Consider the following 25784-nt stretch of genomic DNA (forward strand, 5'->3'; position numbering starts at 1 on the left):
GAGAATGGCGTGCTCGGGGTCATACTGCTCGCAGACCTTGGAGCTTATGTACAGCTGGTCCACGTACTTGAGGTGCGTAGAGTCCACCAGGGCCTCGAACACCTTCTCGGGCGCCACGTTGATCGTGGTTTGACCTGCGGTGTGCATAAGTGGTGGTGAGCGCTCGAAGGTTTGTGTGGCATGATCGTATGAAGTGGGAAAAAGAAGGTAAAAAAAAACCTCGAAGTCGGTTGATGTCGGACGAAGCGGTGGCCTTGCGGTGGATGGTGACACCGTCCTGCGTCTTGGCCAGCTGCGTGCGTGTGATCACACAATACCGCACAAAAAGAAAGTGGTGGTTGGCCAAAAAGCGTAAAAAATAAACTACGGCGCGCACGGTACCTGCCAGCCATCTTCAGGCCGTCCCTGGACGGTCTCCACGAACTCGGCAACCATGGCACGGCCCACGTCCAGGTAGTTCTCCGCGCTCACCTGGTCCAACGCCCTCATCGGTCCCGCCTTGCGCTTCTCACCCTCTGATGTGCAGAGATTTCGGAATGCCATCAAATGAGATGAATTGTGTGCATTTAAATTAAATCCAAATGACAAAAGACAAAGACGCGTACCGGGGGTGCCCGCCGGGCTCTTGGCAGTCGCATCAGCCTTGGATCCAAAGAGGGAGTTCCACATGTCAGCAGTCTAATCAGTTCGGCCACGCAATAAAGAACGAACTGGAAAAATAAATAAATAAATTTCCTTGGCTGTTTCTTTCTCGTAGCAACCACCGGAGTTGAGCGCCACAAAAACTCACCGACATCCAAATATTTCGGTGTAGCCCGCCTTTTTTCGGGCGACATAGTTCACATTTTTAAGAAGAAACGCGAGTTTGAAATGGCCATCGACTTTCTTCCCCACAGGCGCAAAATTGCCGCGAGCCGCAGGTAACAAAGCCCGGGACGAGCGACACGCGAGGTGTCTCTGGTTGCACTCTCCAACGGCCCATCTCAACCCAGCTGTCTGCGTGTAACCTCTCCCCTTTCCCTCCTTTCTTCCTTCTGTCTGCCTCTTTCATCATTCGAGGAGGCCGAAATCTGATACCAAGATTCCAAATCGATTTTTTTTTCAATATAGAATTGAGATCGAGTGAGAATGGAGCGATTCTTCAACGGATTCGGCTCCTCCTCTCAGAAGCAGGCCACCATCAAGGAGGCCACAACACCAAGGAAGGAGGATGTGGCCAAAATCAACGTCGAAGACGATGAGGATTTTACACGCAAGGGGAAGGACGTACTGCAGGCCTTCATCGATGTGGCCACGGAGGAGACCACCACGCGCCGCGGGTGGAAGCGAACCAAGGAGCACAAGGGCATCGTCGTCTTCGAGAAGAGGCGGCCCGATTCGGCCATCAATCTCTTGCGGTTCGAGACGCGGGTCCAGATTGATGCTGAAACGCTTGTCTCCTTCCTCAACGACGCCGAATTCCTGCAGCGCGTCGCGCCAGCCGTCTTCACCGCCAAGACCATCTTGCGCCAATTCGACGACAACCACTCGATCCTGCACTTCACCTTCCCAACTGTCGGACCCATCGCCAACCGCGACCTGACCACCTTCGAAACGTCCGCACGCAACGTTGCAGGTAAAAACTCCTCCTCTGCAAATATATATTATTAAACCACCATTATTTTTGTTTTAAATCAATAATTACGTCAATAAATAACTCTAATCTTTATTGTGTCACGCACAGCCGCATAAACGTCAATAAATAAAGCAAAAAAAATTAAAAAATTAAAATTTAAAAAAATGCGCTGCTACCAAGTTCTCAGAGTAGCGACTACGTGGTGTGCACAGGGTTCGACTTCGTGACGGCGGCCCGCAGCATTGAGGTGCCATCCAGCCCGCCGGCTCCTGGCGTCGTGCGCGCCTACGTGTCGGTAGACTCCTCTCTCCCTTTGTGTGTGTGTGTGCTTGCCCTTCATGTCTCACAGGAACATGATGTGCTGATGCATCTGGCGGGCCACTTCTATTCACAGGTGACGGGCTATGGTGTCGTTCGCGATGCAGAGACCAGTTGCAAGCTCGTGCACATCGTGCACGTAAACCCCAAGGGTCAGTCGCCTCTTGCCTCTTGATCTTCGTGTCAGAGAGAGATTGTGCTCACCGCCATCTTCATCTTTCGCTGGTGTGTGTGTGTGTGTGTGTGTGTGTGTGTGTGTGTGTGTGTGTGTGTGTGTGTGTGTGTGTGTCACCAGGTGCGCTCATCCCGATGCTGGTCAACATGTTCCAGGTGAAGCCTCCGCTGGAGGCCGTGGTGGCCATCTGCGCCTACTGCGCCGACTTTGCGCGCAAACGCACCGCCGCCGCCGCCCGACTGACCCAGCCCGACAAGGCCAAGGAAGCCGACTCAGACGCCGAGTCGGCTCTCAGCTTCGAAGACCCTGCACAACCCGCCAACAACGACGAAGGTACCCTAAGCTGGGCTGGCGGCTTCGCCACGTTTGGTAGTGCATGCTGCTGACGCGTCACGTCATGTCGGCTGTTCGGTGGATGTGCGCGCAGGCGATTCGTATAGCCATCTGCTCGAGCGACTCATGGACAACCCGAGCGTACTCGACCAGCTCATGAACCTCACACCCATCAAGCGCCTCATCAAGGACAGCGCGCTACTCAAATCACTCATGAACGGCGACAAAGGTACCTTTTACTTTTGTTGACGACGCTACAGCACAGGCTTTCTGACCTGACTCACGCCGGCGCACTTCACAGGCGGCAAGTTGACGGAAATGTTCGAAGACAAGGCGCAGCTCGAGGACCTGTGCGACATGATCATCTCGGGCGAGATATCGATGCAGGAGCTGACGGGCCTGCTCAACGAGATGTTCGGCTACGAGAGCACCGACAAGACCGACCGGGCGAGCGAGGAGAAGGACCGCCTGAAGGTGATCGAGGCCTCACTCCTGGGTGCAGGCCAGGACACCCTGCAGTTCCAGGTGCTGGACGAGCACGAGCTGATCACACCGCTCGGCGCCGAGGGCCAAGGCGCCGACGCCGACGAGGTGTCGCTTCACGGCCGCTGGACCGCCTGCCCGCTCACCATTCAGCAGCACAACGTCTTCCAGCGCATCGCCGACACGGCCACGGCTAACAACTCGCAGCACGTACAGCAGTGGTGCTGCGACATCAGGTGCGACGCGCACCAACAACAGCTGTCGGCCGCCGATGTGCGCAGAATGTGGCAGACGCTGCTCAAGTGCCACCCGGCCCTGCGCACGCTCCTGCTGCGAGTCAAGCCCGGCATGCGCCGACGAGGTGGCAGCGGCTCCAACTCGTCGCCTTCTCTTTCATCGCGCTCGCCATCGTCGTCTTCGCTCGCAACGTCATCTTCGATCTTTCAAGTGCTGCCGGGCAGCAGTCTGCCCTTCGTCTTCCGCGAGGTCGACTGGTCGGCCAAGTCGCCCGAGGAGCAGGAGCGCGAGTGGGCCGACCTGGTCCGGGCCGACGCCCGGAGCGGCTTCGACCTGCGCAAGCTGGAGCACCTCGTGCGCGTGACGCTCGCTATGACCGCCGTCGGCGAGATGAAGCTGTTGTGGACCTTCCACGCGGCCCTGCTCGACCACCGCTCGTCGGCCGTCGTGCTGGCCCACTTCATGCGGCTCGTCCGCACCACCCACTCCCAGGGCCAAGGCCAGGGCCACGTCGGCCTCGACTCACCGCTGGTGCTGGTCAACGCCGAGCCTGAGCCCGCCCAGCCGCCGGCCAAGGACCCGGCCAAGCGCGAGGAGGAGGAGAAGCGATTCTGGCGCGAGACGCTGCGAGAGATCCGGGCGCCGACGCCGCTCTTCAAGGCGAGCCCGACGACCGCAGGCGGGAGGGAAGCGCAGAGCGAACGCCACCAGGCGGTCCAGGTCCGTTTGGAGGCCGCCGCGGCGGCCGGCCTGCAGAAGCTGGCGCAGAGCCACCAGGTCTCGCTCGAGACCGTGCTGCTCGCTGCGTGGGCCTGTCTGCTGCAGCGATGCAGCGGCGGCGAGAAGCGGGTCCTGTTCGGCTCCCTGCTGGCCCAGCCCACACAACACACACCCCGCGCCGGCGCCGACGCGTCGAGCGGTGATGCGCCGCTGCTGGGGTGCGTCCACGCGGCTGTGCCGACGGTGGTGGACTTCAAAGAGGACAAGTACGCGGGCGACGACGGGGCGGGGCTCGGCGAAAACGGCGTGGGCGTGCGGCTTGACGCCTTTCTGCGACGACTGGACGCCACGGTGCGCGCGACCAGGGAGCGCGGACAGCAGGCTGGCGGCGCCGGCGCCACGCTGAGCATCAGCGCCATCCAGCAGCAGAGCGAGGTGGCCGCCGAGTACAGCCTCTTCGAGAGCCTCTTCGTGTGGGACGACTACACCCGCGGCCTGCTCGACGCCGCCACCGACGGTGCGGTGGCCGTGGCCGTCAGCTGCGACCACACGACCAATTGGCAGTACCCGCTGGTCCTGGTGGTCAGACATGGTGCCACGTCATCATCGCCGGCGCCGTACGACCTGACGCTGAGCTACGACGCCGGCCTGTGGCAGCCCAAGGACGCGCAGCGGCTGAGCGTCTATCTGTCGACACTGCTCGCCGGTCTGTCGACAGCTGCGCCGGCCCAGACCGTGCACTCGTTGCCGCTGTTGCCCGAGGACGAGGTGCGGCAGCTGGTAGTGGCGCACAACGACAACGCGCGGCCCTACCCCACCGACGTGCGCATCGAGCGGCTCTTTGAGGCGCAGGCCGCGCGCACGCCCGACCAGGTGGCCATCACCTTCGACGAGCTCGGCCAGGCGCTCACCTACCGCGAGCTCGACCGACGAGCCAATCAGGTCGCCCACCACCTGCTGTCACTGAACCTGGGCAAGGGCTCCCTGCTCGCCATCTACATGTACGCCTCTGCGTCGCGTCGCGTGTGTGTGTGTGTGTGTCGTATGTGTGTCATGTGTGTGTGTGTGTGTGTGTGTCATGAGTGTGTGTCGTGAGTGCCGTATGCGTCATGTTGTGCCATGTCGGCCGTGCGCAAGCTAACGTGGTGTGTGCGGTGTTATCGCAGGACTCGATGCGTGGATGTGGTGGTCGCCATATTCGGTGTCATCAAAGCCGGTGCGGCCTACCTGCCGCTCGACCCCGAGTACGTCATGCGCATTATTATTATTATTATTTAACTCTGATATGCTGCGGCGCTATTCACTGGTTCTCAACCACCTTGCCCTCGCCGCCGCCGCCGCTCTCTGCGCGAACAGAACGCCGAAGGAGCGCGTGTGGCAAATCGCCAAGGATGCCAACGTGGCCAGCATTGTCACGCAGCGAGCCAAGGCCGATGTCCTCTTTGCCGGCCACGACGGGGAGTGTGCTGCGTTGTGCTTGGACGACCCCTCCGTGGTGAGCGCCATCCAAAGCTCGCCGGACTCTGCGATGCCGGCTGACGTCACCGCCGCGCTGGACGCCAACCAGCTCATCTACGTCATCTACACAAGCGGTACGCGTGCCCTCGTCTGCTTTTCTTTTCTTTTCTTTTCTTTTTTACACATTCCTCACATGCTCTCGTTGGCCGGCTGGTCGCGTGTGTAGGCTCGACCGGCAAGCCCAAGGGCGTGCGTATCTGCCACAGGGGGCTGGTCAACCAGTTCCAGTACATCCGATCCCAGCCGGGCATGCGCGAAGGCGACGTCATCCTGGGCGTGAGGTAAGTAACCCCATTTTTTAAATATAATAATAATAATAATAATATATTAAAAAGGACGTAGTATTATTTGTAGTTTAATGGTTCGACTCATGGGCCGTTGCCTGTGCTGCGCAGTACGCTGTCGTTCGATATTGCGCAGTTGGAGCTCGTGCTGCCTCTCACCTGCGGCGCCAAGATCGTGATGGTGTCCTCGGCCATCCAGCGGTACACCGACCTTCTCTCCCCTTGGCCACCGCATCATCGCGCCTGACCGTCTGGTCACTGCAACATGACAATTCACCCACGCACTCGCGGCCCACGACACACACACACACAGGGACGGCTTCCGCCTGAAGACGCTGCTCGAAGAGAGGCTGGCTGCGCGCGATCCCATCACCATCATGCAGGCCACCCCGGCTTCGTGGCGCATGCTGTGGTACGTGGCCACCCGCCCGCCCGCCTCGCGGTGTTCGTTGATCGTCGACTACTGGCCGACTCACTTGACGGCCCATAGTGCGGCGGGCTGGCAGGGCGATGCGGAGCACCTGCGGATCTGGTGCGGCGGCGAGGCCATGACGTGCGACCTCGCGCGGCAGCTCCTGCCGCGTTGCTCCGCCCTGTGGAACATGTACGGCCCCACGGAGACCACCGTGTGGGCCTCCGCCCTCCGCGTCACTCTCGAACACACCCAGGGCTCCTCCATCCCCGTAGGTAAGTCTTCATCCACTGCGTGTGCGGTGCGTGCGGCACAAGACAGGACTGATGTGGGTGTTGACAATGTGTTGTTAGGCGGTAAGGAGCACAACAGCCAGTTCTTCCTCTTGGACGCCTACCGACAACTGGTGCCTGCGGGTGTGCTGGGCGAATTGTACATAGCCGGCGATGGTACGCAGCGCACCCTACCACCGATCGTCGTCGTCGTCTTCTTCTTCTGCCGCTGATTGATCGTCCTATGTCTGATGTGCGCCAGGGGTGGGTTCGTACGTCGACCCCGAGATGACGGAACGGTCATTTGTAGATAATCCATTCAAGCTCAAATATTTGCCGCACTCGAGCGACAAGATGTTCCGAGTCGGCGACGTGCTGCGCTACAAGGACGGCGACGACAACACGCTCGGTACACCACTCGCTCCTCAAGAATGTACGCCGCGATTGTGTGTGGAATGCTGACGCGTGGTCATTGGCATGCGAAGAATTTTTGGGGCGGGTCGACCACCAGGTCAAGATCCGGGGCTATAGGATCGAGCTCGAGGAGATCATGAACTGCGTCTACCAGCACCGCAGCGTCAAGGAGTGCCTCGTGGTGGCCAGGGAGCCGGACTACGCCGGCGGCGAGAAGTACCTGGTGGCCTACATCATCATGGAGAGCAGCGTCATCGGCGATGACGTCAGCAGCGCCGGTGGTGGTGACGTCAGCAGCAACCACCACGAGGCCAAGGCGCGGATGGTGCAGGAGCTGCGGCTGCTGCTCGAGGAGCGCCTGCCGGCCTACATGGTGCCCTCGCACTTCATGGTCCTCGACAAGTGGCCCCTCTCGCCCAACGGCAAGGTCGACCGCACCGCCCTCCCCTCCCCCACGCGCGGCGGGTACGTCTCCCACCCGCGCGTGTGTCGTCGTGTGCGGCGTGTGCGGTGAGCGCTCACACGTGTAGTGGTGCCTGCAGGCAACACGAGGTGGGGTTCAACTATGCGGCGCCCAACACGGCGGCCGAGCGCACGCTGGTGGAGGTGTTCGAGTCGATTCTCCACGTGTCGCCGGTCGGGGTGGACGACGACTTCTTCGCCCTGGGCGGCAACTCGCTCCTGGGCGTGTCCCTCATCGGCGCGCTCGAGGGCAAGTTCGGCGTACGGTTCCCGTTCTCGGTCATCTTCTCGGCCTCGACGGTGCGCCACCTCGCCGTGTGCATCGGCGAGGCCCACGCCACGTCAGCAGCCACCTTACTCTCGTGCGGCGGCGGCCGATCGGCCAAGACCACCGAGGAGGATGAGCGCCGCGGCCGCGACAGCTACGACGACCTCAGCGTCATCGTCAAGGGGTCCAACGCCGGTGTCGGTACCCAGCAGGACCAGCAGCCCGGGCTCGCGCCACCGGCGGCGGCGGTGAGCAGCGCGGCGCCGACGGCGGTGCTGGCGGAGAAGATGAGCGCGGCCAAGCGGCTGATCTCGTCGTTCGCGTCGCCGCTGGTGCCCCTCCAGACCCGCGGCCCCGGCCTGCCCCTGTTCGTCATCCACCCGGCCTTCAAGTCATCCGTCTGCTACGGCGCCCTGGCCTACCACCTCGGTACGAGACACGACACGACACGCAACACGACACGGCACGGCACACGACATTGACGCGTGTTGCGCGTACACAGGCGCGGACCAACCGGTGTACGGACTGGAGCCGAGGATCGAGTACCGGTCGATCGAGGCCATGGCCGCCGACTACGTGGCCGCCATCCGCCCGGTCCAGAAGAGCGGACTCTACAACGTACGCCGTCGCCCCCGCAACTGTCGCGCGTGTCGTGCGTGTCGTGTATTGACGCGTGTGTCGTGCGAAACACACACACACACACACGCATGACAGATCGCCGGTTGGTCGTTCGGGTGCACGGTGGCGTACGAAGTGGCGCGACAGCTGCAGGCGTCGGGCGACGAGGTCAACCTGCTGCTGCTCGACGGCCGCGCGCCGGTCTACGACCCGACCTACCTGCGCTACGACGCCGACGCCCTCGCGTTCTGCGTGCTGTGCCGCGGGGCCAAGCAGTACCTCGGCTTCGGCGTCGACGTGTCCTACACCGAGACCGCGCCGCTCTCGCCCGACGAGCGGCTGCTCAACGTCATGGGCAAGGTCATCGACAAGAACGGGCTCGACCTCGTCCCGCCCTCCGTCGCCATCAACTTCTTCTTCCGCTTCCAGCGCGACATCCGCGACAGCGAGGTCCTGTCGCGCAACTACGGCCGGCCGGCCGCGCCCCTGCGCGGGCGCGTCACCCTCTTCCGCACCACCGGCGACAACGACATCCAGGGCGTCGACGACCCGCTCCTCCACTCTCGGTACCTTTCTCTCTTTTTCTTTCTTTCTCTTTCTTTTTCGAATTTACCAACAACACGCGCTGACCGCACGACACACGCGACACGACACGCGCAGGACGCTGGGGTGGGACCAATTTTGTGAGGAGGTGGCGGTGGTGGACGTGGGCGGCGACCACGAGTCGATGGTGTTCCAGCCGACGGTACTCGAGGTGGCCCGCAAGCTGCGCCCGTGCCTGGCCGGCAAGAGCCCGTGAAGTGAATGGGCACCACAACCAATTTATTTATTAATTCATTATTACTTCTTTCTTTCAGAAGTTGTTTCGTGGGAGTGCGCGGTGATGAGATGATTGGTTGGTTGGTTGGAGTCTGGTCTACACGTTCACGTGCGCTTGCCTATTGGCTACATGGCGGGACCAGATCGAGGTTGATTTGCCCTTTTTAGGAGTTCATGTGTAAATTTGGCTGGGAGTACAGGATTTCTTTAAAGAAATTACGGCGCAGCAACGCACAACGCAGCACACGTCACACAAGAACGCGAACACAACAACCAACTACACCGCTAGCACGTTCAAAACGCAACGTGGGCAGTTTTGAAGAACGGGTCGTTGAAGGCGAAGAAGAACAAGGATCATGAGCGTGTACCAGGCGCAGCAGAGGAAGAGAATGAAGCGGGAGCCCACCAGCCTGAGCCAATCGCTCATCCTCGCGTACCACCCGCCACCACCTCCCTCGCCGCAACCCGACGGACCAGCCGAGGAGGCCGACCACCACTACGACAACAACAACAACGACATCAAAGAAGAAAGCAATCAGGGCAAGTTCAACTCTAATAACGATCAAGACCACAACAGCGACAATGGTGACGACGACGACCAGGAAGACGAGAGCGAAGCCGGCTTCCAGGCGCTCACGCTGTTCTCTATATTGTCGTCGCCGCAGAGGCAGCCGGCCGGCGGGCTCAAGGTGAAGATCAAGGCGGGCTTCCTGGGCGGGAGCACCCCCGACTGGGGCCTGGTCCACCACTTTGACCACCACCTCCACCACCACCCCGGCAAAGACGGCGGCGGAGGGTGCGCCGAGGCCCGGCTGCAGTGCGCGGTGGCCTTTCCGGGCGTGGAGCTGATGGCGCGCGGGCCGAGCGCAATCGGACGGCCGTGGTGCGCACCAAGTACGCGTCGGCCGTGTCCGCCGCCAACTGGCGGTACCACATGCCCTGCACCGTATTGCTCCACCACCTGCACCTCGACCAGAACGAGCCACGCCGCCGGGTGGTGATGATGACCCGCACGGCCGGGCAGGTCCTGGTGGTTGCGGCCGCGGTCGGCGCGGAGGGCTTCGTCGTGTCGCTTTGGCGGGTGAGCCACCACTCCATGTTGGCCCAGTGCGGCGACGACGGCCAGAGCCTCATCGAAAAGGTACGCACTCCTCACCGCACACACTCGCCACACCGCACACACCGCACACACCGCACACACCGCACACGCACATGCTGACATGTACACTGCACCCCCATCCAGTTGCTGGAGGAGCTGGTTGATCCAGTAGTTGTAGTGGGCCACCCCCCGACCGAACCCAGCGACTGCCGGTCCACACGCAGGCGGCGGAGCATCCCCGAAGGACCATAACCCACCACCATACCACCGGTCTCATGGGAATATGTAAGAACATATCGGGTGAAGTATATGTAACATATTGTTAATTTATTTTATTTTATTTTTTATTTGGTCGAGGTACTCTTGCACCGTTCGTACGGGCTGGCCGCCGTAGGGGTTGTCCTTGCGGACGTGGAGCATGTGGGCCTGGCGGGCGTCGAACCAGTCCGGCAGCGAGTCGGGGTTGAAGTGGAGGAAGGAGTGGATGGCGCGCGGGGGCCAGAAGAGGGACTTGCCGAACTCGCGGGCGTAGGAGGCGTCGGGGCCGAGGAGGTGGTGCATGGCGGCGCCGTCGAGCGGGGCCAGGGCGCGGAGGAGGGCGGGGAGGAGGGGCTCAGCGGCGCGGTGGTCGCTTTCGAGGCGGCGCACGCGCGGGCGGCGGAGGTAGGCGACGCCCTCGCGCTCGATGCGCTCGCGGTGGCGCGCGACAAAGGTCTTGACGTCGATGCGCGCGTGCGGCGGCTCGGCGGCGAAGAGCTGGACGAACTCGTCGGGGTCGATGAGGAAGAGGAAGTCAAAGTCGGCCTGCCAGCGCAGGAAGGCCTCGCGGCCCATGCACTCGAGCAGGTACGAGTAGGTGACCTTGGGCCGCCCGGTGGGCACGTCGAGGTCGACCAGGGTCACGCGCGCGGTGAGGCGCGGGTCGTCGTAGCGCGCGATGGCGTCGACGACGGTGGACATGTTGAGGTCGCGCGTCGACACGGCGATGACGATGTGGTCCACGCCCACGATGTCGAGCATCCACATGAGCCACAGCTCGTCGTCCGCATTCCACGAATACTTCTTGGTGCACACCGCGCCCACGCGGATCGCCGCCGCGGCCGACCCGGCCGGCGCGCGCACCACGCTCACCGGCTCCCACGGCGCCGCGGCAAAGGCGGCCGGCCGCTCGTCGTACTCGTCGTAGGTGAGGAAGGTGGTCGGGTCCGGGAAGTGGAGCACCTCGGCGAGCGGGAAGAGCGCGGCGTCGCCCGCGGCGTGAACCTTGAGCGCGCCACGGGCGCGCGCGTGGTCGCGCAGCCGCGCAACGACGACGTCGTCGACCAGGAACGCGCAGCGCACCACGAGCTCGAGGTAGGCCGGCTGGCCGTTGGCCATGCGGTAGTCGGTGCCCTTGGGCAGGTCGTGCAGGCACTGCTGGGCCGGGAGGCGCTTGACCACCATCCGCCCGACGCCCTCGATCAGCACCACCTGCTCGGCGGTGGAGCCGATGTCGGCGGCGCCGTCGACGTCGTCGTCGGGCTGGTCGTGCCACCAGAGCTCGACGGTGCCGAAGGCGCTGGTCCAGCTGTTGTCCTTGAGTACCGTGACGAAGCGGTTGGCGAGGCCCAGGTGGAGCTGGAAGATGCGGAGGCGCGGGTCGCCGGCCAGTTCGGGAAAGGTGGCGGCGCGCACGGCGGGGTCGGCGGGCAGGCGCGCGGGCGGGGGGAAGGCGCGGTGGTCCTGGCTCGCGCTGACGATGTGGAAGTTGCGGTCGGGCAGGGAGCTGTGCAGGTCCCAGCGAATGCTGAGCGGGTCGGGCCGATGTGAAAAAAAAGATGATGATGATTGATCGTCGGGAGACGATGAGACATCTGTGTAGAGGGTGCGATCATAATAGGAGGAGGGATTGGCGGGGAGGAGGGAGGAGAGGAAGTAGAATGCGGCGCAGAGCAGAGCCGCGATGATGAGAAGCCGCCGAGTATCCAACCTGCGGCCCAGATTGGACTCTGGTGGTCGATTATCGTCCACCGTGCTGCCGCTGATTGATCGCATTATCTGTGCACACACGGTCGTTTGTGGTCCGAGAGCAGATGTGGCATTCAAGCGAGTGGAATCGCTGGTGCTTGTGTGGCACGTCGTGTTGTGCCAGGCCGGCACAGCAAGCTCACGCGGTGCACGTTTCTTGCCCGGAAATGCTAAGACATCGCATTGCACGCCAAGGTTTTTTGCATTGTGCCCCGTTTTATTCGGGTTTTATCCGACAAAAATCCCACTTTTACAGTAATCTACAATATTTACAATATTTTAATATAATCTTTAGAAGGGCGCGTGCATTTATCTGGTCGGCTAAATCCGCCATAGGAGTTACGCCAGCAAACACTGCCGCACAAGACATTTCTGTGCATGATTGCAAAAACATCGTCACCAGAACTCTCCTTCATCTCTCGTACGGCAGGTGGGTACAGTACACGGTAGGGTCACCCAAAAATAAAAACGAAAGCTTCTCCTTCCTTCTTCTATCTTCTCTCTTCATTCTTCTTCATTCTTCTTCGTTCTTCTCGGCCCACCCTCTTTCTCTCTCGCTCGCTCCACCACAAGGCGCCAGGCCCCTTATGTGGCCGGCCACACCTTGACGGTGTTGTCAACGCCGCCGGTGGCGAGGAGTGGATACCTCTTGTTCCAGTCCGCACACGACACAAAGTGCGGATGCGCCTGTCATGTGTCAGTGTCACACGGTGAGAAGGTGCTTGCAGGGTCGATTCAAGCCTTGGGAAGAGTGGATGGACGGCGTACCTCGTGTATCGTTTTGATGCACCGCCTCTGCACCAGGTCCCAGATCATGATGGACTTATCGTCCGACACGGAGATCAAGAGCTTCCCGTTGGGGTGGAACAACACGGTGCGCACCCAGTTGTCGTGCCCCACCTGCCGCGATTGCAATCGCCCACGTGGGCGCTGCGGGTCAGGTCTGTGTTCTCGTCGAGCCGCAGCGCCAGAGGCCAGTGCAAGAGAAGAGCGAAAGCGAAAGAGAAAAAAGAGCGAAGGCGCCGTACGAGGGTCATGACTTCCTGCTGGGTCTGGGTGTCCCAGATCCTGATGGTCTTGTCTCTCGACCCCGACGCGATGTAGGCGCCCGCCCCGCCCTTGTTGCCCGCCTTCGTTCGCGTGCGAGCGTTGCGCGTCCTGTGGTTTCCGTTCGAGTCCTGGATTTCAAATATACAATCGCGCGCGTGCGTGTGAGACTCGTGACGTCCGCTCACGCACGCACCACGAGGCACACGCACGAACGCGCAGGCGGCTGGGTGGGTGAGTGGAGGCAGTGCGTACGGCTTCGCTGTCCTGGGTGAGAGAGGGAGTGGTGGCTGGCGAGAGCGCGATGGACTCGATGACATGGTCGTGGCCCCTGTACACGCCCGTGCACTCGCCCTTCGCCAAGTCCCATGTGCGAATGGTCTGGCGCAAACGAGAGAAGTTAGTCGACGAGCGCGGTCGGGGGATGTGGAGGCGCGGTTGTGGGGCAGACGCTTTACCTGGTCGTAGGACGCCGTGACGACAGTGGTTCCGTCCTCGCTCGTCAGCACGCGCTTCACCCACTCGTCGTGCTGCAGGGTCTTGATGCAATACCTGGCCAATTCAGAATGGGTTGTTTAGAAAATGAAGAAAATGATTGACGTGAGAAATCGCGAAAGAGAAAGAAGTGAGCGAAAGCGAAAATGGGAGACGCGTACCCGGTGGACACTTCCCACACCTTGACCGTCTTATCTCGCGAAGCGGATATGATGTGGTCTCCCGTTGGCGTAAACACTACTGCCGACACATTGTGATCATGACCCTGTAGTGAACGGAGAGACTCGAGTCAGTGACTATCGGTAACCAGAGAGTCACGAAACGACGTGGATAAGCCACTGGAGAGCGATGGTAAGATTACTCACCTGCAACGTTTTGACGCATTTCCAACTCGAGAGGTCCCACAGCTTCACCGACAGATCAGCAGAGCAAGAAGCTGCGCGCGTACCGAGCAACAAAGGACAATGAGTTTCAGACGATCATCGGCGATGATGACCGACAGCTACGCAGGCAAGCAAGCGAAGAGGGGGGGAGAAGAGCGGCCGTACCCAAAAATTTGCCCGCCTGGTCGAAGGCGATGTCCTGAACCGCCAGCGTGTGGCCCTTGAGCGTTCGATCGAACTCGCCCGTTTCGTAGTCCCATAGCATGATCGTGGCGTCCTCGGATGCCGACGCCAGAATGTTGAACAGCGGGTGGAATCTGTTGCCCACGCTCTAGCGTGAACATACGTTGTCGTGTAGTGTGTCGTGTGTGTCGTGTGCGTCGTGCGGTGCGTACCGGACGGAGTTGATGTTGTTGCGGTGGCCGGACAGCGTGTATTTACAGGGCGGCCGGGGGTATGTTCTCCCCGTTCTGTTTCTTGGCAGCACCGCCGCCTCCCTTATCCACCTCCTCTTGCAACTGCGTCACTTTGCTCTCCAGTTCCATAATCTGCAAACAACAAGTGACCAGCAGCAGGCGGATTGCATTGTGAGAGATGTGCGTCGATGCCACACAGCGCGCAAAGTACAAATAAGTGTAGATTTGAGAGGGTGCATTCACGATCTGAGCGTAATCGTGGAAATGGAGTGGGGCTGGGATAGATGGAGTGTAGACGATGCGCAATCAAGCTGGACGAGCGGGGGGGACGGAGCAGAAAGAGCAGAGGCGAGAAAGATTGATTGGTGTGGAGGAGGGCACCTTCTTCTGCAACCGCAAAACGGAAGTCCATTTCTTCTCGAGGAGGCCGGCCGATTTTGGATCAGGATCAACGAGCGCCTCCTCCTGGAAGGTTTCCACCGTCTTGGTGAAACCCGCTGATCGCAGGTACTCAAGTACTGCTTTATTCCTGTGGGCCAATAACTGGGTGAGTCGTGTGCGTTCAAGAACAAGGATGACTTAAACCACTACGTTGAGGGAGGGGAGGGTGCGTAATATCATTGATCGATTAATTTGAGACCCATAGAAAAAGTGAAGGAATTGCTCCCTTAGCAGCTAATTGGAGGCCGAGAGCGAACGTTCGCTCCTCAAGGGGAAAAGATAGATAAAGAAGAAAGGCGATTCCATCAAAGGGGGGAGGCGTACAGTGATTCTTTTTGCTTGTTGGTCATCTCCATGATTGTGAAAAGAATTGCAAATCAATTTTCCTGTTGATCTAATGGCCTCCGTCGCTACGCGTCTCGATTAACGTTCCAATTTTCCCTTTCTAAACGTAAACTAAAGATGGCGAGATCCGCCTTCACCTTGCTCGCGACTTGCCAGGCCTTCCAGGGAATCTTCTCCTCCAGACGAGAGATGCGCTCTGCTTCGTTTCCGTTTCGTCGCAGCGAAGCCCAAGGCACCAACACAACCGCTGCGCCAACGTACCACCAAACCGGACAATATCCTGGAATCTGCGGCCGCAGTCCTGTTCATGCCCGGTTTTTTCCAGCCGCGACCATGCAGAGTTTGTGACGCTCACCGCGCCAACATCACCCTCGCTTGGAGTGACTTGGTGCCACCAAGTCGGCCGGCGGTGTAGCTGCGTCCTCCAGATACGCATAACATCTCGAGGGGTCCGGTGGTAAGCAGAACAAGCATGATTCGTGATGAGTGGTTGTGATAAGGAGTTAGGGAACTCAGTGTTTGAATGTACAGGACCCCTGTGCTGGAAGAGAAAGAAAGAAGAGATCGAAGCCTAGGTGACCGCTGCCCTGACTACCCAGCTTGCAAGAACCAAGAGACCACACCACAGACGTCAACAACTGCAAGCTCGCCGCTAGAGTAAGGCCCACCCCGAAGTGGGAAAGCCGGCACACTGTTTAGTTTAGTTTATTTTATTTTATTTTATTTTATTTTTTTCTGCGCAAAGCCACAACTCGCAGCTGAAGATGGAGAAGCCACAGAGCAAGGTGCTGCTCTTGGGCGATCCGGGCGTAGGCAAGGTACTCTTCCACACACCTCCCTCTCCGCTGGACTTGCTGCCGCGGCTCACACGCTCCGGGCCGGCTACAGACCAGCCTCGCCATTCAGCTGGCCCACAACGCCTTCCTTGGTACTACGCAAACCACTTCACTATTTTATTTATTACAATAAAAAAAGGACTTCATTTTTAATTTAATCTATCATTTTTATTAGTATTATTATTCCTTCCTTCATTTTAAATATATATAAATGTAATATATTTTGCACTACACAGAGATCGAGTCGCCCGACGGCAAGTATGAGTACGTGACCTCCCTCTCGCCACCCCCCCCCTCTCCCTCTAGCGCAGTTTACGTCACTGTCGCAGCACCCCGCCCTTGTGCGCTGTTACGCGTCACCACGATGTGTTGTTCGTATTTGTGGGTATCCCCTTTCTCCGTTTCCTGTTCCCGATCGTAGCACCCGACAGTGCACCAACCGCTTCTCGGGCGCAAATGTTCATTACGTGCCGCGTAACATATTAATGGGTCCATTTTTTAAAGCCCTCGCGGATTACTGACGGGGCGTTACACGTTGTGTGTGCGTGTGCGTGTGTGTGCGTGTGTGTGCGTGTGTGTGCGTGTGTGTGCGTGTGTACGTTGTGTGTTGTGGGCGCTGTGTGCTTGCGTGTGCCAGATATCACCGCATGGTGGATGGCCAGTACCGCGTCGTGCACCTCTTTGACAATGTGCAGACCGAGGACTGGGGCTGGAGCGACCAGATCATTCGTACGTCAGCGCAGTCCGCCGATAGTGGTTACAACTATTGTATTATACTAATACTTAGCACTGGTCTGACGCTGTGCCCGTTCACGACAGGGGAGTGCACGGCCTTTCTCCTGGTCTATTCCATCACGTCGCGTTCCTCGTTCGACTCACTTGCCGCCTGGGTAGACCGCATCGTGCGAGGCAAGGTAGCCGCTCTCTCGGCCTTCGTTTTCACTCTTCTTTTGTGTGTAGAGCCAAGCCTACACAAAGAAGTATCGCGCCACTCACTGACACACCCAAACTTGCGCTGGACCTGGAGCAGGGAGAGCCCACAGGGCCGATCGTCCTCGTCGGGGTACGCCGCCACACCTCCGTCCCCTCTCTTCCCCCAATCTCGATGAAGGGTAGCACTCACACCAACCGCCTTCTTCTTCTTCTTCGTTCTTCTTCGTTCTTCTCAGAACAAGGCCGACCGAGAAGATCTCCGTGAGGTGTCCTACGCCGAAGCCGACTTGCTGGCACAGACCTACGACGCGCTTTTCTTCGAGGCCTCGGCACGGACTCGCGTACGTGGCCATGACTGCCGCTTCTCTTCTCGCTAAGGAGTTAATTCGTGCGCGTCTCGTGCGCTAACTGGCCATGCCTCTTCTCGACGGCGACCACAGTTCAACGTCGAGCAGTGCGTTCTGGCGGCCACGTCACAGGAGGCGCCTGAGCGAAGGCAGGAATGGCACCAAAAAAAGGTCGCGCGGCTGAAGGCCAAGGGCAAGAAGATTCCTCCAATCCCACCCATGTCACCGGTACGTGCCCTGATTCCGTGGTATGCGTCGTGTGCCGTGTACCGTGTGTCGTGTGTCGTGTATGGCGTGTGTGTCGTGTGTGCGGGCGTGTGTGTCGTGTGTGCGGGCGTGTGTTGTGTGTGCCGTGCGTGCGTGTGCGACACTAAGGCATGGAAAACGATCGCACGCACGGCAGGTGTCGTCGACGTACGGGCCGGACTTCTGGTCGCTGGTGGGCGAGCACAAGTGCAGCGACATCGAATTCGAGGTGGCCGGCGACATCGTGCCCGCGCACTCGGTCGTCCTCATAGCGCACAGCCCTCGATTCATGAAGGTCCGCACCGTCGCCCGCTCTGCGCCCACGCGACCCTCCCCCTCTCAAGCAAGAAGCCAGGCGCAACTATGCGACGTATGCGCACCTGTGACGTGGTGTCTTACTCCCCTTCCCCCCCGAGTGCAGAGCTTCGTCAGGGAGGGCCGCCGGCGGAAAGCGGTGCTCGGGGTGGACGAAGAAACGTTCAGGGCGGTCCTCGATTGGATCTACGCCGGCATCTTTCCCAAACCCGAGTCGACAGGTACACATTCGACACTTGACACACGACACGCGCATCACCGCATGCACACACTGGCCTATGGCACGCGCGCGACACACGAGCTCACGGAGCGCGCGTCGATCAGATATGAGGGCGTACATCAGGTTGTACAACGCGGCCGTCAAGCTGGGCGTGGATAGCCTCGCCGCAGTCGCCAAGGCCTTTCTCCAGGGCCAGAGTACGCGTTCGCCCGCTCGTCTTTATCACAACAACGACAACGACAACGACAACGACAACAACAATAACAATTATTTGCAGATTACATCGAAGCCCACCGACAGTACGCGCCGAAAGGCGCCCTCGGCCTGTTCTTCAACTCGAAGATGCTCAGGTGCGCGTGCGGTGCATGTCGTGTGCGTGTCGTGTGCGCGTGCGTGCGTCAATGGTCATATCAGCGGACTCATTGAGTGTCGCCGTACGCAAACGTGAAGTGACATCACCGTCATCATCGATGGCCGGGAGATCCGCGCGCACAAGGCCGTTCTCTCCGCACGCAGCGTTCAATGGCACGACATCATCGCCGACTACGAAGTGAACCAGGCCGCCGCCGCCAGCTATTGGGACGGCAGTCAGCCCACGACACCGCGCACCAACAAAAACCAGTCTCTCACCCTCGTAGAACAGAGGTAACTCCACGCGTGTCGTCTCGTGTGTGTGTCGTGTGTCGTGTGTCGTGTGTCGTGTGTCGGGTCATCTAACGTTGGGGGGGAGCAGTGCGGCAGCCGGTGGTTACCACGCGCCGGCGATCATCTTCATCACGCTCCTCCACTCGCCGTGCCTGCAGTCGACCGACATCTTCCCCAACTCAGGGATGACGCGCTCGGCCTCGTCGCCCACGCTCTCGCCCCACCACGCTGACTTCGAGGCCGGCGGCAAGAAGAAGACCAAAAAGAAGGACAAGGCCGCCGGCGACCTGCAGCTCTACGATCTCTACCACCTCATGCTCTCGTACTTCGCCCTCTCCCCTTCGCTTCGTTCTTCGTTCTTCGCCTTTCGCTTTTCTTTTCTTCATCGTGTCCGCGCGTGTATCGTGTTCGGTGGTGCGTGCGGTGAATGAAGTCTGAACGCACGACAACACACACACACACACACACACGACGCACACGACGCACACACGACACACGCACACGGCACGCACACACGACAGGTACATGTACACGGACGAAGTCGAGATAGCCGAGTCGTATGCGCTGGAGCTGTTCCTGCTGGCACTGGACTACGAGGTCACGCACCTGGCCAACCTGGCAGCCCAGGTGGTGCTGGACTCGCTCACGGTGCAGAGCGTGGCGGGCGTCTACGAGAAGCTGGTCGGCATCCACAAGTCGTCGAGCGTGCTCGGCGAGCTGCGGCGAAAGATCGAACTGTGGATCAGCTTTCGCTTCAAAAGCGTGGCCAAGACCAAGGTGCACTCGCCCCACGAATAGCTCTCGACCCCGTCGCACACGACTCACCACATACACACGATACACGACACACGCACCACCGCACACGCACACGCTCGGTAATTATTAGGCATTCAAAAAATTCGGGACGCGGTACCCGCAGATCAAGGCCGAGCTCAAACGAAACAAGAAGGCCGGCTTCTCTTGTACGGACCTCCCTCTCGACTCTTTTGGTTCAACGTTTTGCTGGTGGCTGACCGCCCAAGCTGACATTTTGTTGTCGACAGCGTCGGTCAAGACGCCGATGTCGCCCCCGGAGTCCACCACGGCCGCGGCCGCGGCGCCTCGCTCACCCCAGCGCGAGGGCGGCGGCAACAGCGGCGGCCTGCGCAAGAGCAGCGGCAACAGCAGCAATAGCGGTAGCAACAGCGGAGACCTGTTGTCCACCGCCACGACGACGACCGCCTCCTCGACGCCGAACGGCAAGCGGCTCCCGCGCTTCCTCAACTCATCCATGCCGACCGTGCCCACGAACCGCTCGTCGTTCTTCACATCGCCGCGCGCCACTGCGCCGGTCGACGAACCCGACGACGTGCGTGACATTCCTCACCTTTTTTTGCATACCTTGCATTCCTCCAACAATGGCTGATGTTCCTTCTCGCCAGGAGCTGATCGATCTCTACGAGTCCTACCAGGAGTACCAGTACGCCAAGAAGATAGCAGAGGTACGGCACGCACGCACGGCAAGCACGACACACACACACGTGGGTGCTGTGGGAAGCCAGCACGCGCATGTGTGTACTAAAAGGGTAAACGCGTGCGGCGCAATTAATGGAACACGCAGGCCCGCTTGCCGGTCATCGACCAGCGCAGAAAATGGGCAAAGCATATCGGCGATTATCTCGCATCACTCCAGGTCTCTGGTGAACAGGTACACACTTTCCCTCGCACCCTGTAGCCACACGCACGACGCACGACACACGCACACACACGCACACACACGCACACACACGACATAACTATTGTTGGCTAACCGAGTACGACCCAGTTCGGGAGCCTCAATATGGCGAACGGATTTCCGCGTAAGGTGATGTTCGTACCCGACGAGATCACGGAAATCAGCGACACGTTGAGGAAGCTCAAGCTCGACAACAACCTCCTCGGGAACGATCCCATCGTCGTCTACGACCGACAGGGCCGCGAGCAGGAGAAGATCGAGCCCCTCTCGTTCGCCGGTAGGCCTCACTACGCCACGCCCACGTCCGTGCATCATGCCATCGCACACACAACACTGACGCGCGTGTCGTGTGTCGTGTGTCGTGTGCCGTGTGTCACGGTGTGTGCGTATAGGCATGCGGTCGCTGAAGATGCTGACCGACCTGTCGCTCAGCCAGAACAACCTGCACACCGTTCCTCGTTCCCTTTGCCATGTACGCTACACACAAGCTGTCTTCTTTCGCCCTTGTACATGAGAGCTAACGTGTGTGTGTGTATGTGTGTGGTGCGTGTGTGTGTGTGTGTGTTGGTTCTGCGTTGTGTGCGGATACGTATCCAACAGCTTCGTTCGTTGACCAGCCTGAATCTGTCGCTGTGCAACATCACAGCCGTCCCCTCCTACATCTGCTACCTGCATGCCCTGGAGCGGCTCACCCTGATCGGCAACAAGCTCACCCGGTGCGCACAGAACACAATCAGCCAACCGCGCAGCCACTAACCGTCCTGCGTGTCTTGTGTGCGTCGTGTTGCGTGTGCTGTAGACTGCCCGCGTCGTTGTGCTTGATGCGGAATCTGAAGAAGTTGGACTTGGCGTCCAACGAGCTGAGCGACCACAGCACGAAACCGGGCTACTTTCCCCACTCGCTCACCTCGCTCAACCTGACCAACAACCAATGGAACTCATTCCCTCTCGGCATCGTCATCAAAGGTGTGCCCTCCGCCCTCTTCGCATGTGTGTGTGTGTGTGCGTGCGTGCGTGCGTGTGTGTGTGTCGCGCGTGTGCCTGTCGTGTGTGTCGTGCGTCGTGTGCGGTGCTGCGTGTCGTGTGCTGATGGTCGAATCGTGCAGCCGACAAGGAAGAGGAACGGCAGCGAACGAAGGAGGAGATCGACCTCAAGAGCTCGGCCGAGTTCTTCCGCTTCCTGTCTCTGGGCGCCGACATCCACCTGCCCAGCGTACTCTCGGGCGAAGCCGCACCAGGTATGCGTCATCGACCACCCGCCACTTGCCCACTCAGCTCCCGAGCAATTCACTCACCCGGCCCGTGGTGGTGGTGATGATGGTAGTGATGATGTCGGACAGGCCGGTGGCGTTGGCAGGCCGGGTGACGACGGAGGAGGCCGAGCGGGCGCGCAGCGGGACGGGCGAGCTCTACAAGGCGCTGGGCAAGGGCGCCGACAAGTTCATCCGCGAGCAGAAGATCCAGCAGGAGCTCCTCCGCTTCGCCAAAGACGCCATGAAACGGTACCCACCAAACATTTAATTTGTGTTTATATATTATATTATATTTAATAGAGAATGATAAAACAGGGAAAGAGAGGTGGAGAAGTCGAGGAAGCGGGCGAGCGGGGCCGACGACGACAAGGCGCTGGACGAGCGCGAGGACGTCATCTTCCAGCGCCTGCTCAAGGTCGAGAGCGGCGACCTGGACATCGAAGTGCGCCCGCTCGAGAACCTCGTGCAGCTCAACCTCGACGGGTACTCTTCTCTCCTCTGCCATTAGTCATGTGTGCACGTCGTGCGGGTCATTGGAATGTCTCATGTCCGTCGCTGTACGTCCATAGGAACAACATATCGTCCCTGCCCGAGGAAATCCATCAGCTCTCGTCGCTGCGGTGCCTCCGACTCTGCGACAACTACGCCCTCCGATCCCTGCCCGATGGTACACCTCCCACCCCCCAATGCAGGGCTGAGGCTCGTGCCCGGGGCTGACGCGTCATTTGGTTGGCGCGCGTGCGGCGCATAGGGCTGGCTCGCATGCCGGACCTGCAGGACCTGGTGATTCCCCTGGACCTCCCGCTTACCGTCAGGGAGGACCAGATCCCCATCTATCAGGTTCGGAGTACTGCTCGTTGTTGCCCCCCCCCCGTTTTCGCTTTCGTTTTCGCTTTCTTGACGGTTGAACTACCTTTTTTCTAACGTGGGGTCATCGCTGGTGCCTCTGGGTGAACAGCACAAGGTGTCGCCTTCCGTATGGCGAACGTTGATGGACTTCATCGAAGTGCCCATCCCTCACCCTCTCACACCTGTCACGGGTACGCGTCTGCTCTTGGTGTCGTCTATTTATTTAGAAACCGAAAACTAAAAACAAATTCTAAAACAAAACAAAACAAAACAAGGGCCGATGCGGTTGATTCCGGAGGAGCTGCAGCTGCGCATTCTGTCGTACATTTCGCAGCGCGAGCTGGCCGACACTGTCTCTCTGGTGTGTCGCCATTGGCACGTGCTGGCAAACGACGCCTCCCTCTGGCACTCTTTCCCCTGGAAGCTGCTCTTCTCCGCCCGACAAGAACAGATCACCCTCGGTACACGGCACCACACACGACACACGACACACGACACACGCCACACGACACACGACAAGGTGCGTAGTTGATCTCACCGCACTCATGACACACCGCACGCAACCAGAACGCCGAATCAGGCGTCTATGTGTCATGCACCCCGACATTGGCGAGCTCACGCTGCGCAACACCAGCGCCTTCCCCGAGCGGGTGCGCCACTGCCGCTCTCTCCTCTGCCCACCCAACACCGATTTATCTTTTATCTTTTATCTTTTATCTTTTATCTTTTATCTTTTATCTTTTATCTTTTATCTTTTATCTTTTATCTTTTATCTTTTATCTTTTATCTTTTATCTTTTATCTTTTATCTTTTATCTTTTATCTTTTATCTTTTATCTTTTATCTTTTATCTTTATATTAATCCTGTCCTCCGCTCAGGCGATAGAACACCTGCTCAACCGGTGCAAGAAGGTGAAGACGATCGACCTGGACAACTCCATGAACTACTACAAATCCCACCTGGGCTCCTTCCTCGACATCATCACCCAAAACCTCTCCATGCTACGGTACCACCACCTAACCACCGCCACCTTAAGAAAAGAACAGCAGCAGACTGAAGGACTACTATTACTGCTGCTGCTGCAGGCACATCGCATGCCAGAACTGCTACCTGCCCTATCCGGCGCTGGCGTGCGTCCTGCAGGCGCCCCGACTGAGTCGGCTGCTGCTGGTCGATTGCGAGTTTTCGTCGTCCGTCTCCGGCTGCCACGGCCGGTCCCTGGCCGAACTGCCCGACACCCTCCCGCTGACTCACCTCAGCTTCGAGCGCTCCCGAATCGATCGTGCGTCCACCTCATCATCATCACCGTGACACGACACGACACGACACGACACGACACACAAAGGAAACACGCACACAATGTCGCTCACTCCTGATTGGGTGCGATTGGGTATATAGCGGTTGCATTGGAACTGGTGGTCACGCGGATCCCCAACGTGGTCGACCTCAACCTGTCGGCCTGCGAGATCGTGCCGGCGGTGCTGAACTGCATCGGCGAGCGGTGCCGGGCGCTGCTCCACCTCAACCTCTCCCATACCGCCATCACCGCCACCGACGTCGCCAACATCCTCAACCGTACGCGCACGAGCTACGTCAGCTTTATTTTATTATCTATTTAATTAGTTATTTTTTTAACCCCTTCTGCCCTTTCGCTTCTTTGTGCCCCGCAGAGCGCAAGGCCAGCCTGCAGACGATCAACATTCGCGACATTCCCAACGTCATCTCCTCCTTCTACAGCCTGGCCAGCAATCTCCTCGTCGATCCCGAAGTACGTAGCCCGCGCTCTTTGCCGTGGCGCTGACACGACACTCACGCACACGACACACGACACGACACGCACAGGATGTGGTTTCTCCGAGCTCGTCCCCGCGAGGCAATCCCACGGTCAAGATTCAGGAGTTTGCTCAGCACTTTGCACATATCCGGACCCTCACCATCTCCACAACCACCGAAAACGAGGTACGCCGTCCGTCGGCAGAGGCCACATCGACACCAGGCCAGGCTCACTCTGTGTGTCGCGTGTGTCGTGTGTGTCTGTGTACATCGCGTGTATGTCGTTCATTCAGGCGGCGGGCATCAACCACTTCATCGAGGGTCTGGCGCGGACCAACAGCTCCTTGGTTTCCCTCGCCATTCGCTCGACCTCCCTCTCCGCCGAGCATCTCGCGTACGTGAATGTATTGATTATTTATTATTTATTTATTATAGATATACATATTGATGACCATTTGTGTTGTTATTATTATTAGAAATCTGGCGTTGGCGCGAAGCACGACATTGCGGAAGATCGACCTATCGTGCTGCAACAAGCTCGATGCCAAGGCGGTCATCACCATCACCGCCAACTGCAAGCGGATCGAGGCGCTCAACCTCAACTTCCTCCCGCAGCTCAACGACTCGGGTATGTTCTCCGGACGCAGCCACACGTCATGCCTCGCGAGTTAGTCAACTCACAACACACGACACACGACACAACACACACACACACACACACAGCATTGATGGAGATCTCGCGAAAGCACTCGGGCAGCCTCCGCGTGCTGTCGCTGTACCAGTGCTCTTCGATCACCGATGGTAAACTGCCCGCCCCGCCTTCTGCTGCAAGAGGAGAGTGAGAGCCAACACTAACATCACGTTCAATGCGCGCGTTACGCTATTGATATTGATTTGGACAGAGGGAGTGCTGGCGGTCATATTCCGCTGCGCCCGGCTGAAGTTCCTTTCGCTCACCAAGACCTCCGTGACGGCTCGCTCCGTGCGAGCTGTATCCGAGGTAAGTACACGACACCAGCACAAACACGACACACCACGCACACGCACACTCGAGTGCGTGAACTAATTATTCAAATTCGCCGCAATAACAGCTGCCAGAGCTGCAAGTGCTGTGCCTCTCGTATGCCGACGTCGAACTCCTCAAAAAGATAGCCCAGTGCTCCTCCCTTCGCCACTTGGTGCAGCAGCCGCCTTCTCTCTTTTTTGTTTCGCTTTCGTTCTTTTTGTCGTTTTCGTTCTTTTCTCACCACAAGGTGGGGCGGTCACGCCACGCACAGGTGCTGGATCCGTTCGCCGTGGGGCAGACGGGGATGGGCGAGGGCCAGGGCCTGTTCCCGCACACGGCCATCAACGAGTACTCGGAACAGAAGCTGCTCCAGATGCACTGGCAGCTGCTCGGCCACTGAGCGCTGAACCGTCGGCCAGAAGCCGCCGACAACCCGCCCGACCTCTGATTGGTCGGTCATTAAATA

At 59.1% G+C, this 25784-nt stretch overlaps 6 protein-coding genes across 6 annotated transcripts in view; 3 read left to right on the plus strand and 3 right to left on the minus strand.

Annotated features, from left to right (window-relative positions):
* Positions 1-669, minus strand: part of ACA1_131630 (START domain containing protein) — a gene marked incomplete at both ends in the record, with an annotated part of 1380 nt that extends 711 nt beyond the window's left edge. The window contains 4 exons of the mRNA XM_004336135.1: positions 26-134; positions 220-292; positions 382-515; positions 606-669. Of these exons, the coding sequence (XP_004336183.1) occupies positions 26-134; positions 220-292; positions 382-515; positions 606-669 (380 nt within the window). The remainder of the gene's footprint in view (positions 1-25; positions 135-219; positions 293-381; positions 516-605) is intronic.
* A 459-nt stretch (positions 670-1128) lies between these two features.
* ACA1_131740 (amino acid adenylation subfamily protein) lies at positions 1129-8928 on the plus strand (the record flags this gene model as incomplete). The annotated part of the gene is made up of 18 exons (XM_004336136.1): positions 1129-1595; positions 1808-1892; positions 1965-2085; positions 2229-2441; positions 2536-2670; positions 2743-4882; positions 5048-5125; positions 5238-5473; positions 5566-5680; positions 5795-5884; positions 5997-6370; positions 6449-6544; positions 6630-6776; positions 6853-7246; positions 7324-7940; positions 8014-8129; positions 8283-8695; positions 8790-8928. The coding sequence occupies 18 exons, from the start codon at positions 1129-1131 to the stop codon at positions 8926-8928; spliced, it is 5976 nt and encodes a 1991-aa protein (XP_004336184.1).
* A 1446-nt stretch (positions 8929-10374) lies between these two features.
* Positions 10375-12081, minus strand: ACA1_131750 (uncharacterized protein; the record flags this gene model as incomplete). The annotated part of the gene is made up of 1 exon (XM_004336137.1): positions 10375-12081. One exon carries the CDS (start codon positions 12079-12081, stop codon positions 10375-10377), a length of 1707 nt encoding a protein of 568 aa, XP_004336185.1.
* Positions 12082-12639: 558 nt separating this feature from the next.
* Positions 12640-15192, minus strand: ACA1_131760 (nuclear distribution protein pac1, putative; the record flags this gene model as incomplete). Its single annotated transcript, XM_004336138.1, has 11 exons — positions 12640-12741; positions 12823-12984; positions 13083-13232; positions 13357-13482; positions 13560-13653; positions 13758-13861; positions 13962-14032; positions 14145-14296; positions 14421-14527; positions 14777-14924; positions 15161-15192. The coding sequence occupies 11 exons, from the start codon at positions 15190-15192 to the stop codon at positions 12640-12642; spliced, it is 1248 nt and encodes a 415-aa protein (XP_004336186.1).
* Positions 15193-15945: 753 nt separating this feature from the next.
* Positions 15946-22780, plus strand: ACA1_131770 (Ras subfamily protein; the record flags this gene model as incomplete). The annotated part of the gene is made up of 30 exons (XM_004336139.1): positions 15946-15999; positions 16070-16109; positions 16254-16281; positions 16655-16746; positions 16837-16931; positions 17048-17080; positions 17187-17291; positions 17391-17525; positions 17701-17838; positions 17965-18079; positions 18183-18275; positions 18356-18428; positions 18529-18723; positions 18812-19045; positions 19245-19500; positions 19643-19685; positions 19767-20071; positions 20145-20204; positions 20324-20410; positions 20528-20714; positions 20830-20909; positions 21038-21153; positions 21237-21403; positions 21544-21675; positions 21795-21939; positions 22006-22173; positions 22260-22357; positions 22442-22530; positions 22649-22730; positions 22767-22780. 30 exons carry the CDS (start codon positions 15946-15948, stop codon positions 22778-22780), a joined length of 3459 nt encoding a protein of 1152 aa, XP_004336187.1.
* Positions 22781-22819: 39 nt separating this feature from the next.
* On the plus strand, positions 22820-25718 carry ACA1_131780 (uncharacterized protein; the record flags this gene model as incomplete). The annotated part of the gene is made up of 14 exons (XM_004336140.1): positions 22820-23000; positions 23107-23189; positions 23418-23545; positions 23625-23669; positions 23722-23753; positions 23938-24114; positions 24210-24307; positions 24382-24498; positions 24606-24706; positions 24789-24940; positions 25036-25113; positions 25215-25312; positions 25404-25490; positions 25590-25718. The coding sequence occupies 14 exons, from the start codon at positions 22820-22822 to the stop codon at positions 25716-25718; spliced, it is 1506 nt and encodes a 501-aa protein (XP_004336188.1).
* Between the last annotated feature and the right edge of the window lie 66 nt (positions 25719-25784).

This window comes from Acanthamoeba castellanii, assembly GCF_000313135.1.
Source record: "Acanthamoeba castellanii str. Neff unplaced genomic scaffold scf7180000084699, whole genome shotgun sequence".
Classification (NCBI taxonomy): Eukaryota; Discosea; order Longamoebia; family Acanthamoebidae; genus Acanthamoeba; species Acanthamoeba castellanii.